Source organism: Asterias amurensis, chromosome 14 (genome assembly GCF_032118995.1).
Source record: "Asterias amurensis chromosome 14, ASM3211899v1".
NCBI classification, from domain to species: domain Eukaryota; kingdom Metazoa; phylum Echinodermata; class Asteroidea; order Forcipulatida; family Asteriidae; genus Asterias; species Asterias amurensis.
In genome coordinates, this window is record NC_092661.1 from 18,467,546 (window position 1) to 18,481,997 (window position 14,452).

The 14,452-nt window shown below is 38.1% G+C and overlaps 1 protein-coding gene across 2 annotated transcripts; it reads left to right on the forward strand.

Moving 5' to 3' along the window:
• Positions 1-7,480: 7,480 nt before the first annotated feature.
• On the forward strand, positions 7,481-14,448 carry LOC139947236 (popeye domain-containing protein 3-like). Of its 2 annotated transcripts, none has more exons than XR_011787334.1 (4): positions 7,481-8,368; positions 10,535-10,658; positions 11,166-11,794; positions 13,244-14,448. XR_011787334.1 is itself a non-coding variant. In XM_071945116.1 (4 exons), the coding sequence occupies exons 1-4, from the start codon at positions 7,878-7,880 to the stop codon at positions 13,348-13,350; spliced, it is 1,263 nt and encodes a 420-aa protein (XP_071801217.1). In that variant the 5' UTR covers positions 7,481-7,877; the 3' UTR covers positions 13,351-14,448. The 2 variants fall into 2 exon arrangements, 1 of the variants encoding a protein (XP_071801217.1); XM_071945116.1 differs by having other exon boundaries at positions 11,166-11,706.
• The last annotated feature ends 4 nt before the right edge of the window (positions 14,449-14,452 follow it).

Genomic DNA, 14,452 nt, shown 5'->3' on the forward strand with positions numbered 1-14,452 from the left:
CATCCAGGGAAAGATATACCACACGTTATGCGTGGTATCACACAGCATGTGATGGACGTCTTAATGCATGTTGCTCAAATGCCAAATGTCACTTAAAAGTCATTAAGTGGCTTATCGACGGGGTGTCATCTAAGGGGTCTCATGTACATATACCTCTAACATCTACTTTACAACTACTGCACGAATAATTAACCATAACAGTCTTCTAAAATATTCTCAATTATTTCATGTGAAATCGTATGCCATAAATGGGTCATTTCATGTCAGACCAACGCACTTTTTTACCTCATGTCTCCCGATTTTGATAACAATTGCTGTGCTTGTAGGTCCTAATGAGGAATGAATCCACATCAATGTTTAGCCCGATCCGACTTATCATGTGGTCAGGGCAGAAACTACTGAAAATCTGACAGTTTTAGGGTAAAATACCTCCTGTTTGGTAAAGTGTGTTGGTCTGACAGGGAATGACCCAAATACAAAATCTTGAACTTCAAATTGAATGAAAAAAGTATTACTTAAGGGTCAGTGTTATAATAATACTTTTTTCATCTATTTCTCAGCAATGTTTTTATAAACTAGAATCAGAGAGTACTTTTGTGGTTTGACAAATGCAAGTTAACCTATGGGACAGATATAACGTTGATTTGAGTCTGTATCAAATATCTCTGAGTTTAAAATAGAACCGGTAAATTATCCCCACAGTCCGTAAAACACATTCCGTCTATAAGCAGACCCAGCCAAAGGAAACTACTCCACTTTGTGCGTCTATAAATTCATTCAAATTGTTCAACCTCGAAGCAGATGGGGTTTAAATATGTGACAAACAACATCACTTTGTCCCATGGGTTCTGTCCTCCACGGTGATTTCGGAGTGTTACAGTGTCTCAAGCCACCTTGATGTACCGAACAAAATGAAAGAAGATTCAATTTACGGCTGCTTTTTAATAGATTAGGCACACATATTATTGTGTGTCTCGTTGGGATTGGAAGTGTTCCGGTGATAGGCATTTGGGAGCGTGGCTGACGTGCAGCTGGTGGACGGACTGGCATGCCTTGAATCTCTCACGAACTCTCATAAGGATGTTAACATTCCGAGGTCAGGAGAAGCAATATATGGTGATGCAAGGAACGTGTAACTTCATTAAAAAACGGGTCATGGAGGAAGAAGACATAACAAATTATCGTAGATATAGGTTAAGCCGGAGAAATCTGAACATGGTTGACGCTTGCAAATTTAATTTAATCCAGTGATTTGTAAAAATCAGTGTAAACATCAACGTTGCATAAATCATTTCCGAATGCAATGGTCACAAATACAAAAGACTCACACCTGTCATTTTCACCCTTTGCCCTCTGTCCAAAGACTTTAAACGGCTAAATGAATATAAATGACATTTGTTTTACTATTCACCCGAAGCCATGTGTGACAGACAGCCCTTGGGTTAGCAGCGTGAAACATCCTTACAGAAACGTATTTTTATCTCCTACGTTACATTACATTGTTAAATCGTTGCCCATAAGTGGGCGTAGCTTCAAACCAAGGGAAGCATGCACAGGTAATGTAAAACCATGGAGTGGTAAAACTCACAGGAAATCAAAGGGACTGCATAGAAGTCGAACCACTGCAATATAAAATTCCCGAAGTACGGCAGGCATCTTACAAACAAACTAAACGACGATCGACGCTTACTGATAAAACAATACTTTGACCATATTTGTTATGCATTTCTCGCAAGGTTTATGTTCTTTACTAAGTAAGATAAAAAACAATGACGGTGATTACGAACTTCGCAGCGAAGATTAACTCTTATGAGTGGATAAAATTCGCCTGTTCGGACGCAGCTGTCACAATATCTCTTGGCCTGGAGTGGTTCTTCGAAACTGTCCACGGCTCGAAATTGCAATCTACAGAGGCACTCTCGGATAGCCAGTGTGTTTAGTCAGGTTGACGGAACTATTTACAGTCTACCATTCCATTAGATTGATTAGACGTGACTGTAAAGTAAAAACCTGTGTCTTTGTCATCCATAAGACTGAGGGAAACATCTTTGAGAATAGTTTCCGTGCATCCTGGTGGCTTCATTGTTCAACGCGGTTTGGAGTATAAAGAATAAGAAGGATATAAAAGACATGTATGCTTCCTTCGGTACCTTGAAAGAAATGCAGCTTTAGTTTTTTGCCTAATTGAATATTCTGGACATAAATGTTTATTATATTATCTTGATACGAGTGCGTATTGTGATGAATTGCGGAATATCATATTCAGAAAACTTACTATATGCAGTAGAAAGACTAGAGTTTTTTAAATGAATTTTATTTATATCACAAATTTGTTGACACCACACGTTGGCTAACAGTTCGTTACAGCAGTGTCGAATATGTCTAGAAAGTGTCGAATATGTCTGTGAAATCCATTACCGAATGTAAAACATAGTTAGCATCGATTATTGGTATCAAAGAAATTTAGAAAGATCTTAATAATAATAGTCAAAGTAAACAACACACAAAATAAATATCTGCCATGCCTTGACTTCATCCTGTCACAGACCTACGATGGGGGAATATCTGAATACGTTTAAGCGTTTCGGACATCTAGCAATTCTGGATGTTCCGATTTATTTACAAAGAATGTCAAAAGAATCGATACTTTAAAGTAGTTTAATAAAACAAGAGTCGATATACGCTGCTTGCCTTCCTGCTGGAAGATCGCCAAGCAACTCTGCTGGTGCAAACTCGGCATGCCTTCTCAACTTACTAAACAGAGGGTACACCCACAAGTTATACAAATGTAATTACTCAACGGGAACACCAAGGTAAATGCCATGGTTGGTACTATAAGAGTAAATCAGCTGATGCTCATTGCGTTTACACAAGGTACAGATGGGTGGCAGTCTGGTGCTCAAATATTTAAGAACGTCTGGCTGCATAATTACATCAAACATAATACAGGGTGGCAGATGACTTGAAGTGACAGCTGGGATGTAACCTTCTTGGTTTTCACCCAAACACGTTTCCGAAAGAGGTTTGATGATGGAAAAAACGTGTCCCATTTAAAGAATGAGCAATATTATTTTGTTTTCAATGTATACAGAAATAATCTAACCATAACAGATTTGAATGGTTAATAAATAAAAAACCTAGCCATTTGAACTTTCGCTGCATAAATTCTATTTTAAACTCATGCCTCATGCAAACTCTCAAACCTGGCTTTTGGACTGCATTGACTGTAACCAAGGAAACAAGAAAGCAAAACGCTGCTGCATTTTACAGACGATATGCAAATATCGAGAGCAAATGACATTTAGACCATAGTATCAAGAATTCCCCAGTGGATAGCAAGTCCATAAGCCTTCGGGAATTTGAGATTCTGCCCTTAATCTTCGAAGCAATAATTTTATGAATAAGAAGGCATTCCATATAAGCCTGATTTCAGGGAAGTTAATTAAACTTGGAATACAAATAAAAGAGTTGTCTTCGAGTCTCAAGCGGAAAGTTTGATATTTAGAAAAGTCAAAACGGCCTTTGTGTGAAGCTATAAATTGTTTTCTCACTTCACAAGGAGACAGATTAATGAAGAAATAAACGTAGACTGTTGACATTTGTTGTCACTCGACAGCGCGTTAAAATCTCATTCATGGGTAGATTGGATAAATAACCAAGCTCTTTATTTGATGGTTGGTTTATTTAGGGTTTTTTTTTTTTAGACAGTGGAGACAAGCCATTAGCAATCATATTGCAGACATACCAAGTAAAACCAAAAAAATACATACAAATGTTTAATCCAAAGCGAAATTGTGTCAATCTCCCTGGGATATCATCCCCTGTCATTGACGAAGACACGGTGTCTCGTGCTATATTTGGAACTGCATTTATTCAACAATTTCTGCATTATTGTTCAAAATCTTACAATGTTAATAACATTTTTGTTTCTTCACAAAATTGCAAATCACTATCAACTATGGAAGTTCAAAGGTTATTATTTATATGTCTTAAGGATTGGAATGAAAGATCATTCGTAAACCCATGAATTTACTTAGCGCTTATAAGGTTCGCGTATTTTATTTCGTTATTTCAAGTTTGATATGCGAGTTTAATTTCCCCTCCACCGAATAAATTTAAGCACGTGCATGAAAAGGTCTTTCAAGGGGTCAAAGCAGAAGAAATACAATTGGGCTGATCTTTCGAAATTAAATTCTTTATCATTACAGCAGATCACATTCATCAACTAATGACGCAATTTGATCTCTGTATATACAGCACGGAACAAAATGTCACAGACGGGTTTTTTTTTAATTAAAGGTTTTGATATCAACAAATATTCAAATTCTGCCGCGAGCAAAGTAAATAAGGGAGAAAGATTTAATGAAAGGTGAGTTTAAAGGAGCGAGCAGTGGAAGACAAAAACCTCGGCAAAAAAAGGGCACCGATTATAATGGCATTCACATCAATTCAATATGCGCTGATTGATAAAAGAGAATAGAAAACGTGCAGCCCATCCCATGACTTCCAAAAACAATGCTTTAGGTTGGCTGCCTTAACAACGGAGTTCTATCCGGTTTTTCTATATACTTCTCAGTTCCCAGGCCTCTTGCAAAACTCGGATTACATTCACATTTTTATTCCAAAATTGAGTTACAAAGTGAAACATATCTCTCAAATTGTCTATCCCTGGGTTCGGCCTGATATCATGTGTCACTTTACCCCGAAATATAATCCGTAAATGTAAAATGGCGAGCGATCTGGTATCACACGGTTGACAGCTTAGAAGTTTCGTAATGTCAAAAACAACTCAATCAACATTGCATTTTTTCATGTACACATTTACAGGATGGTATTGTTTTGTTCCAACGACGCATTTTTTAAGGTTTATGTTTAACATTATATTGCAACAACGGATTGAGCCTTTTAAACAATCCCTTTTTAAACATGAAATCATAGAGGTAGAAATGTGAAACCTACTAAAAATGTATACAAGTATTCCAAAATGAAGTGCACATTATGTTTTCATGGTTGGTGCAGTGGTAGCAAATCTAACGTAAAAAACTGACGGAGAAATGATATTCTCTACAACTACGTCTAGAAAGACATGTTAACATTATTAAGCGAATAATGTATCAGTACAGTTTTTGGCTACGAGGACAAAACTTTAGTCTGAAATTAAGACTCGATCTTCGTGTTTTGGTTTTCTTTTTATGTATGGTATTGTTATTAGAAAAATAATTATTTCTCGGTTGGTCATTTTTGCATTCTGTCTTTGTCGTTTTGTATGGTTGTTAACTTAACACGTTTTTGTATTACTTTATTTGGTAACAATAAAACGTCATACTTTCCCAGTTACGTTCCCCTTTCTTATTTTGATTCTCAATTAAACTCCGCATCATCTTCTATGATTGAATCTTGTATTTTGTTGTTTTGCATAAGCACTTATTTGCATAAATTCAGCAGTCAATAACAATGTCACGAAGATGGCCATGTTATTACCTGGCAATCAATAAAGACCGTCCAAACAGACGCACTGCAAAGTGCATTGTTTACCTGAAAATTAACATGATTGACGAAGCCAGGAAACTTCAGGCTTCATGGGCTTGTATAACTTCCCGTTCTTGGCATAAATGAATATTATAGGCTTAATTGAGGCAATCATTTGTATATTTCAATTGTGAATAAGCAGTATCAATCAATGAAATTAGCATTTTAATAGGCAGCTTATGCGTGTTTGCCTGTCGTGATTGAAGTTAAAAGGGAATGCGCAATGGTGCTTTGATTGGAAGTAATGGCACCAATCTCAAAATAAAGTTGCCTGTTTAAATTTTCTGTTGTAGAGTCTGTTGTGTTATGCCATTCACTTCAAATGACAATCACAAGTCAGCGCCCTCGCAGGATCAATCGCATGTTTAGGCAGCACAATCAATCTTTACCATCAAGAATCTCAACCAGACTTCCATGAGAAATTAACAGTTTATTCATGTTTTGTTGATACCGATAAACTTCAAAATATCATATCCTCATTATTTCCTTTCGCTTAATCTTTATACAACTGTATCCCGCTCAAAATGAAAATACATCTCACCATAGCATTCTGCTGCTAAGATTGTCGTCAATAAAGCAAACATTCGTTTATTTTCTTCTCAATTATCTCGGTCACTTCACATTAGGTTTACAGACCGATTGGATTTTGTTTTTTTAATTGTAACACACATTGCCTTTGGTAATGTAAAAAAAAAAACATAAACCACCCCTTTAAGCAATTGTGATTACGCAGGTCCTACGACAAATATATATTTGGATTATTTATTAGGTTTAAAGAAACTCTGGAAATCCTGATCATGTATACTGACTAAGTCACTTTGGTCCCCAAAGACACGATGGAATTGTCTAAATCCAATACAAAACATCAACAATGAATTAAGTTGTGAATATAGAGTGATAACGCGGTACATCCCAAAACAAGACTTAAAACATGAACTTGTTTTTGTTTAAAGGTGCTTTTTAAATGCAGGGTATATTTTTGGTAATTACTCCAAAGGCCTATGGTAAAATAAAATTACATTGTAAAGAGTACTGGTGAGCTGTTGATTATAAAATCATGGTAAGGAACGACCGCCTTTGAAGTATCTTTGAGAGCAAGATGTAATTTTTCACCCAAACATTTTTAATTTGATAAAGGTTTCAGGCATGAAGCTCTATAATATCAGACATCTGAAAGCACACAATACTATGCAACAAGGGTGTTTTATTTTATTTTTCTCGCAACTTCGATGACCAATGAGCCCAAATGTTCACATGTTTGTTTATTGTACGCATTATCTTGTATGGGACACGCCAAAAGTATACCCTGCATTTAACAAAAACACTGAGTGAAAACAGTCACACAATCATTAGGCAAAGAGCGTTGAGGTTAATGATGTGTTGCAAGGTTTCACTCAATGTTAATGAGATGGTTACCCTTAATAAGAGAGAAATAAACTTCGTGATTAATCCTTGTACCAGCTTCTCGTTGACATTTAACTTAATAATCAAAAGGTTGCCAATTATGGCTAGACCAGTAATTACACAGTCTCTCTGCGTTGATATTGGAAATAAAGTTCAGACAAAATCGTTTGATACCTTCCCGTTTTTAACGGTTGTTTTAAGTTCTTAGGGCCAACACACTGCATAATTGACACTTTTAAGATGGATGGAATGTACACCAAGATGACTTCATGCTGTGAACGTCACCGAATGAGACAAAAATCGCAGCACAGTCCTGACTTTTTAATACTAATTCCTAAACCTTCAACTCCCACCGTGCTCTCGGTGACTTTCGGGCGGGCTGTCGTGACCTTTAAACCCCGTCTATACAATCAGACAATCCTGCGTTCCTGCCGCATCATTGTCATTCCATTCATCGACAAGTCACGCATTGCTTTGCGCTAAGAAGATTGTTCTCCCATGTAAACACTAAGAAGACTCTGCTTTTGCAATACGGGGAGTGCAGGCACCCGTCCGACTGCCATCTCTTCATCAATGTGTCTTCATGTTTATGTAATGAGAAATCAAAGGTATCTGTGTGTGGATGATTGTGGTTGGCGCCCGCATGCAAACGTTTAAGAATGCTTCACAGTCATAGGCAGCACCAGACTGCTATCGTACCCCGATAGCACTCCGGGTTGGAAGTATCAAGTATTACTGTGACCATGTGATGTATTTACCATAATAGGTCACCCCCACTGCAATAATTCATTAAACTTTTGAAGTCGAGCTACTGTACTGTTAAAGAACGCTAAATACGTTTGCGACTTCACGATGGGTGAATAATTATTTGAGTAAGTGAAAGTAAGTGAAAATATCCAAAGCTACTTTTGCAAACATTTAGGTAGCAAAGTAGTGTTATCGACATGGAGGCCAGTACAAACGGAACTGGGTGGGTCAATGGACCAACTTCCTGCAACGGTTGGACTCAATCGCAACCTGCCGTCTACCAACTTGGCTGCTTTGTCATCATCAACGGCCTACTCGTCCCCCCTAACGTTGGTATATACCAGGCCTTATGGCTACGCATCTGCCTTGTCATCGGGCTCTTTTGCCACGTGCTGTGGGCCGGACCAGCACTATGTTGGCCTGATGGTCTGGCGTGGGAGATTTCTGCCTTATTCGCCAACATCGGTCATCTCATCTACCTCTCCTATCTCACCTACCCAGTGAATTTTGACGACGATGTGCAGAAGATATACGAAGCTCTCTTTAAGCCATTCAACGTCAGTCGGCAGCAGTTTCGCGTGCTGCTTGACAAAGGAGGGGAAATCTACGAACTTGACAGAACGGGGCATTATGCAGTGGAAGGACGAACGAGAACAGACCGGGTACTGTCCTTACTGATTTCCGGAAGGTGAGCAAACATTTGTTATTTTTGTCACAACTTGTTCAAAAGGATACCGGTAAAATATTATTGGATTTTATACTCAAATTTATTTGTAAGGAAAAGACGGAACATCAAGTTGTGTTAGCCGATTGAAAAGAGTATCTTTGCAAAGTATTGTTCTTCTTTGAATCTAGCACAGATCGAGAACTTTCTCTAGTGTCTTTGTTTTACTATTGCTCCACGCGACTTATCTGCACACTCGGCCAGACTCTTGTAAAGATTCCCCTTTTTTAAATGCACGATTACTGCACTCAGTTGTTCTGCTCCGCACGAATGGTCTGACTAACAGCGCCCTCACATGACCTTAAATAAGAACCCTTCATTTAAAACTCTTCAAAAATAAAAAAATAAAAATGTGTTTGCAATGCATGCCATTACCATGGAAATGTCATTTCCATTCAACCTATTAATGATTCGCTGTGGAAAGGCACTCAGTATTCCCTGCCTAAAAAATAAAAGAGTAGGTCTGATGTCATCACTGATAAGCACTAAAAGATACCGGGCATCATCAATCTAGCGGGTTAACAAGCTCAAATCGTTATCAGAACGTCTTCAAGCCAGGGATCATCAGTGGGAGTGACTGTTGCGTCTTACCCGTCGTGATTTAACGCTGACATGGTACATCAACAACCAAGTACGCTAGACAATCCCCAGGGGCAAGATGGTGTGAACTTTACACCCATTACAGGAAGGGTATTAGGTCTCTCTTGTCGCACGCATATCGCCTTAAGACGCTTTTAGACTACCGGCTAAGTGGGATAGCATGGAGGAATAACCTCCATGGTGATGATCCGCAGCCGGAAGCACTTTTTACTGGATTTTAAAAGCACCGTGAGTATCGGTGTGAAAATCCGGAAAATTTAAAATCCAACACGGTGTTGTATCTATAAAATCTTAAAAGAAACCAAACACTCCCCAAGTAAATAATTAAATTTGTGCAGAAAGGGAAACAGTAAAGTAAAAATAAGAATAGCTCTTCATCGGACTTCCATTTGTTTTTCTTATTCCCTTAAAACATTATTTTGGCCACCCTGACTGCCGTTACCAGTCACATAAACAGAATTTCATGAAAATTAATGTGAACCCTTATTATAAATTATTTATGATTTGTGGTTAATACAAATACATTATTTTGTACATTTTACAGTGAACACGATAAAATAAATCGGGTTGGTTTTGGGGGTGAAATATGACTTATACAAGGATGTTTTCTGACGTGCATGTGTCACAAATCAATGTCAGTAACATTTAAAGATTTCGACAATTAAATTTGGCCACTCTTTCTGCACGGACAGCAATTCAAGCGAGAGTCAAAACTCGACGTTGCTTTATCAAATTATCGGGAGGCAATCTAGTTTCACTCAATGTGCGTTACAAGTCAGCCTCGTGAGACTCTGAAATGGGCGGCACGTTCCTAACCATTTGGCTAAGCGTTTAGTTTTATCCCAATCGCCAATGGCATGTCTTGACATTAAAGGAACACGTTGCCTTGGATCAAAATGCGGAAAAACACATTCGTATTACATCGAGATTTTGAATAGCTAAGACGGTCCGCTGTTGATACTTCTAGAATTCATTTAATCAAATAAATGAAGTCAGATTCGGTTGAATTTATTTATAATACGTTGTATTCGGATTAATGTTCAAACGAGGTTTTATAATAATCAGGTTTTAAGAATAATCGGGTTTTATTTCAACACCTTATTTAAATGTGGGTGGAACTTCCCCCTACTTGTTATTAACCATTCAAACCAAGTATAGTATACTGTACCTAAATATAGCATGAGCATACTTCCATCACGCGTTAACATTGTTTCTTCTTAATCATATTTACACTTTATATAATTAAAAGTGGCACAGCGCCATCCACCAAAACCGCAGTATCAAATAGAGTAGGGTGTTTAGATGTTAAAGGGACTTATTTCAATTCTCTTGCTTTCAAGAAGTGCACGTTTATCCTACATGCTTTATGTTAATATTCTAAAACTATTTATGCTCATTATTGTTTTGGTTTTTTTTTGCGCTATTACTGTATCATGTTGTTCAAAGTCTCGAAATAACACCAATAAAGTATCACATATTATTCACAACATTATGTCAAACTGTATTTATATTTTTATTTGTACTATACAGGATGAGAGTTACAGCTGGTGGTGGTTTCTTGCACAATGTCTACCCATCTCAATTCCTCGACTCTCTCGAATGGCAGAGCAACCGGTCTGTTACTTCGGCATCAGCTGGCCCATCTAGTTTTCAGGTAAATGGGTCTAAATTTCACCCAAGCCAAGACTATAGTTACATTTTCATACTCGAAGCCATAGTCGGACACGTTTGGTAATTGTCAAAGACCAGTATTCTCACTTGGTGTATCTCAAATTATGCATAGAATAATAAACCTGTTAGAATTTGGGCTCTGTTATTGGTCATCGAATTTGTAAGAGATTCAGAAAAAAAAACCCTTGTTGCATTACTTTGTGTGCTGTCAGACGCATAGTTAATAAAAGGCTCCCCCTATAGTCTTTTAATATTTGAGTGAGCAATTACCTCTTTCTCAACAAATTACGTTACTCTGAGCCGTTTCTCACAATGTTAATACTATCAACAGCTTTCCATTGCTCGTTACCAAGTAAGTTTTTATGCCAACAATTATTTTGAGTAGCCTAATTACCAATAGTTTCCAGTGCCATTAAAAAAATTCCCATTACATAAATGTGGTCTGTAACATAATTCCATGTGTTTGCACATTTCCATTCCGTATTCATAGGTAACCGTAACTGCAGATGTTGACTGTCGGTACATTCAATGGCAGAGGAAAGACCTTGACAAATTCCTCAGAAAGGAGGCTTTCATGAGGGCAGTCTTCGAGACAACTATCGGTAAAGACATCAACACTAAACTTTACTCCATCAACGAGGACAACGATAAGCCAGTTGCACCACCACCGAGCACCCAGCCTACAACCAACAAGATGACCCTTAAACAGAGGAGCGTGCCAGAAATAGCTGAGATCTGCTTACCAGATGATGAGGAAGAAGAAAGTGGGTTACTCTCTCATAAATGGGAGCGGGCGCTTTCACTGGATGATGATGCTGGGATTGGTGGTCCGCCATTGCACACTACCGGGGGAATGGGCTTGACTGTACCCACAGGATCGGGAAGTACAGCCAGTCTGCATTCGGCACGATCCATGGTGGACATCAGAGCGAGTATTGCATCGGGGAGAGGTGCTGACGCAACGCGCCGTTCAATCCTCGGCCAAGCAGAGAGGCCCTCGAGGCTCAACAGCATGACGTCACACACAAGCGGTACAGCACCAAGAAGTTTGCCAAGAGTTTATTAATGCATGGTATCATCCGCGCATGCGTAAACATCGTCAAATCACATCTCGTTATGGTAAATCATTTGCATATCACACCCACCAGTCACATTTCGTTTTCTTTCTTTTCTCATCCTCGAATTTTCATACATCATAGTTTCAAGGCAAACAACATCTGTTCCATATACATTTCAACCATGCATGAAAATAACACTTTGGAAGGAAACATATAGAGCTAGAGGAAAACAATTAACAAAAACATGTTTGTGGGTGTGTCCAAAAAAGGTTGCCCCTGTTTTCAAGAGTTGATGACGTTATCACTGCGTCATCTTGGTTACAAAACAATTTCAAAGTGTTGAACACCATCATGATATGCTTAGCCCACCAAAGCAAGACCTAGCAGAATTAAATACAATCACTAGTTTGTGTTGACTGCACGTACAACAACCCTCTGTTGTTCCACTGTAGTTCTTTTTAGGTAGTCACGTTTGCGTTTCCTTTTAGTGTACTGAACTTTACACTTGTATCGAAAAAGGGAGTAAAACAACAATATTTAACTGTTTAGTTCAACAATAACTGTTTTTTAAAACTTGACAAACCATTCTTTTCACACTTTTCTCATGATGGCTTCAAGATTTGTTTCTTAAAATTATGTTCTATGTCGCGACAAAAGCTGCTGAAAAATCAGGCAACACACAAATTGACATAATAATTTATGCTTAAATATTAACGGCTGTTTGAGTTTAAATAATATCTTGTCAGCTGCTTTGTCTTACAATTTTTTGGGGCAAATTACGTTGCCATCATTTTTATTAAATAATGGAGAAAACACATGCAGCGCAAAATCAGCTCATAAACATGATTTTTGGAAGAGAGCATTTTAGAAGTACGGATTGTGACCGGTGCATGAACTTAAAAGAACCCAAACAATCCTTATCTTAAATTCAAGACGAGTAAGAAAACTAAAAAGCGGTCGTCTGATAATTAACTGTCAACCCATCACAATTCTTGAAGTAGTGTAAGTTTGCAACTAAAAATCTTTTATTGAGTTTTACTAACACTTGTATACTAACGGCTAACACTTCATAAAGATTCCATAATTGACGCTAATGGTGGTGACACTATTGGTAATTGTCAAAGACTAGCCTTCACAGTTGGTGCATCTCAACATGTGCATAAAATAACAAACCTGTGGAAAGTTGAGCTCAATCGGTCATCGGAGTTGCGAGATAATAATGAAAGAAAAATAACCCTTGTCACACGAAGTTGTGTGAGTTTAGCTGGTTGATTTCGAGACCTCAAGTTCTAAATCTGAGGTCTCGAAATCAAATTCGTGGAAAATTACTTCTTTCTCAAAAACTATGGCACTTCAGAGGGAGCCGTTTCTCACAATGTTTTATACAATCAACCTCTCCCCATTACTTGTCACCAAGAAAGGTTGTATGCCAATAATTATTTTGAGTAATTACCAATAGTGTCCACTGCCTTTAATGTAACATTCTTTCCCCTTTTCCCCCACAATTCAGAACCAATGCTAGAGGGCAGTTCTAAGAGAAGCAGCTATCAGTCAGACGATGGTCATCAGTTCCTCAACCCAGACCTCAGAGAAACACACTATGTATCTTCAGTTTAAAGACAAGTCCACAACCACGGAAATATGTGAAAGCAGAATACAGTAATGCTTGCCAAAAAGTTGCAGGAAAGTTTTTAAGGCGTGTCACTTCTTGTGGGCTAGCCTTTTCTGCGTTGGAGCAAACAACTTTCCTCCACTTAAAACTGCCTTGAAGTTTGTTATTTGGAGCTTTGATTACCTTGTGTACAAAACTCATCAACTCGTTACAGAGAAAAAAAACAAGGGGAACCCAATGGGTTGGTGTTGGGGAGGGGTGGGATGAACCCGAAGACATGAGGGATCAATGCCACAGGAGAGTTCAAGACACCCTGGTCAACATCTTCAGAAACAGATCACCAGAAATATAGGATAAGGAAAGCAATGTCTTCTTGTGTCTTAGAACTCACAATAATAGAACAATTTAAAGGTCATGAATGATAATCACAGACCAGAATACCACAACCATCTCACAAGTTGCCATCCCAACCGATTTAATTCTGATTGTTAAGTGTGCTACATATTATGGTAATGAAGTATCATTTCATGAACCATCTGTCCATCTGGACCCATTTTCACATAGAGCTGCTTATGTGGAAAATGTTACTTAACAAATTTCTTCTAAGCAGAATTGAGCAGGATACCAGTCACAAATTGTACTTGCGACATGGTAGTTTGGCTGGTAACCTTATGCTGGTAAGCAAAATTTTGTTATGCTTAGCTACTTTTGTGCTTATAAGCAAATCTATGAAATGGGGTCCTGGTAGCAGAGCCCAATTTCATAGAGCTGCTAAGGCAGAAAATATTGCTAAATAGTTTTCTGCTGAGCATGAGCAGGATACCAGTCACAAATTGTACATGTGACATGGTATTTTGGCTGGTAACTCCGTTCTGGTGAGCATAATTTTGTTGCGCCTAGCTATTTTTTTAGCTTAAGCAGCATTAGAAATTGGGCCCTGTTCGATGGCCCACACCACTGTGTACAAACTTGATAACTCCAGATGATGATGATGCCTACTTTGACATATCTTGGTTGCTTCCACATCACAATTAAATAATATTACTTTTGTATTGTTTAATTTAAAAGAGTTTGTATACAAATGTAAAGCTAATATTGTACTTGTAC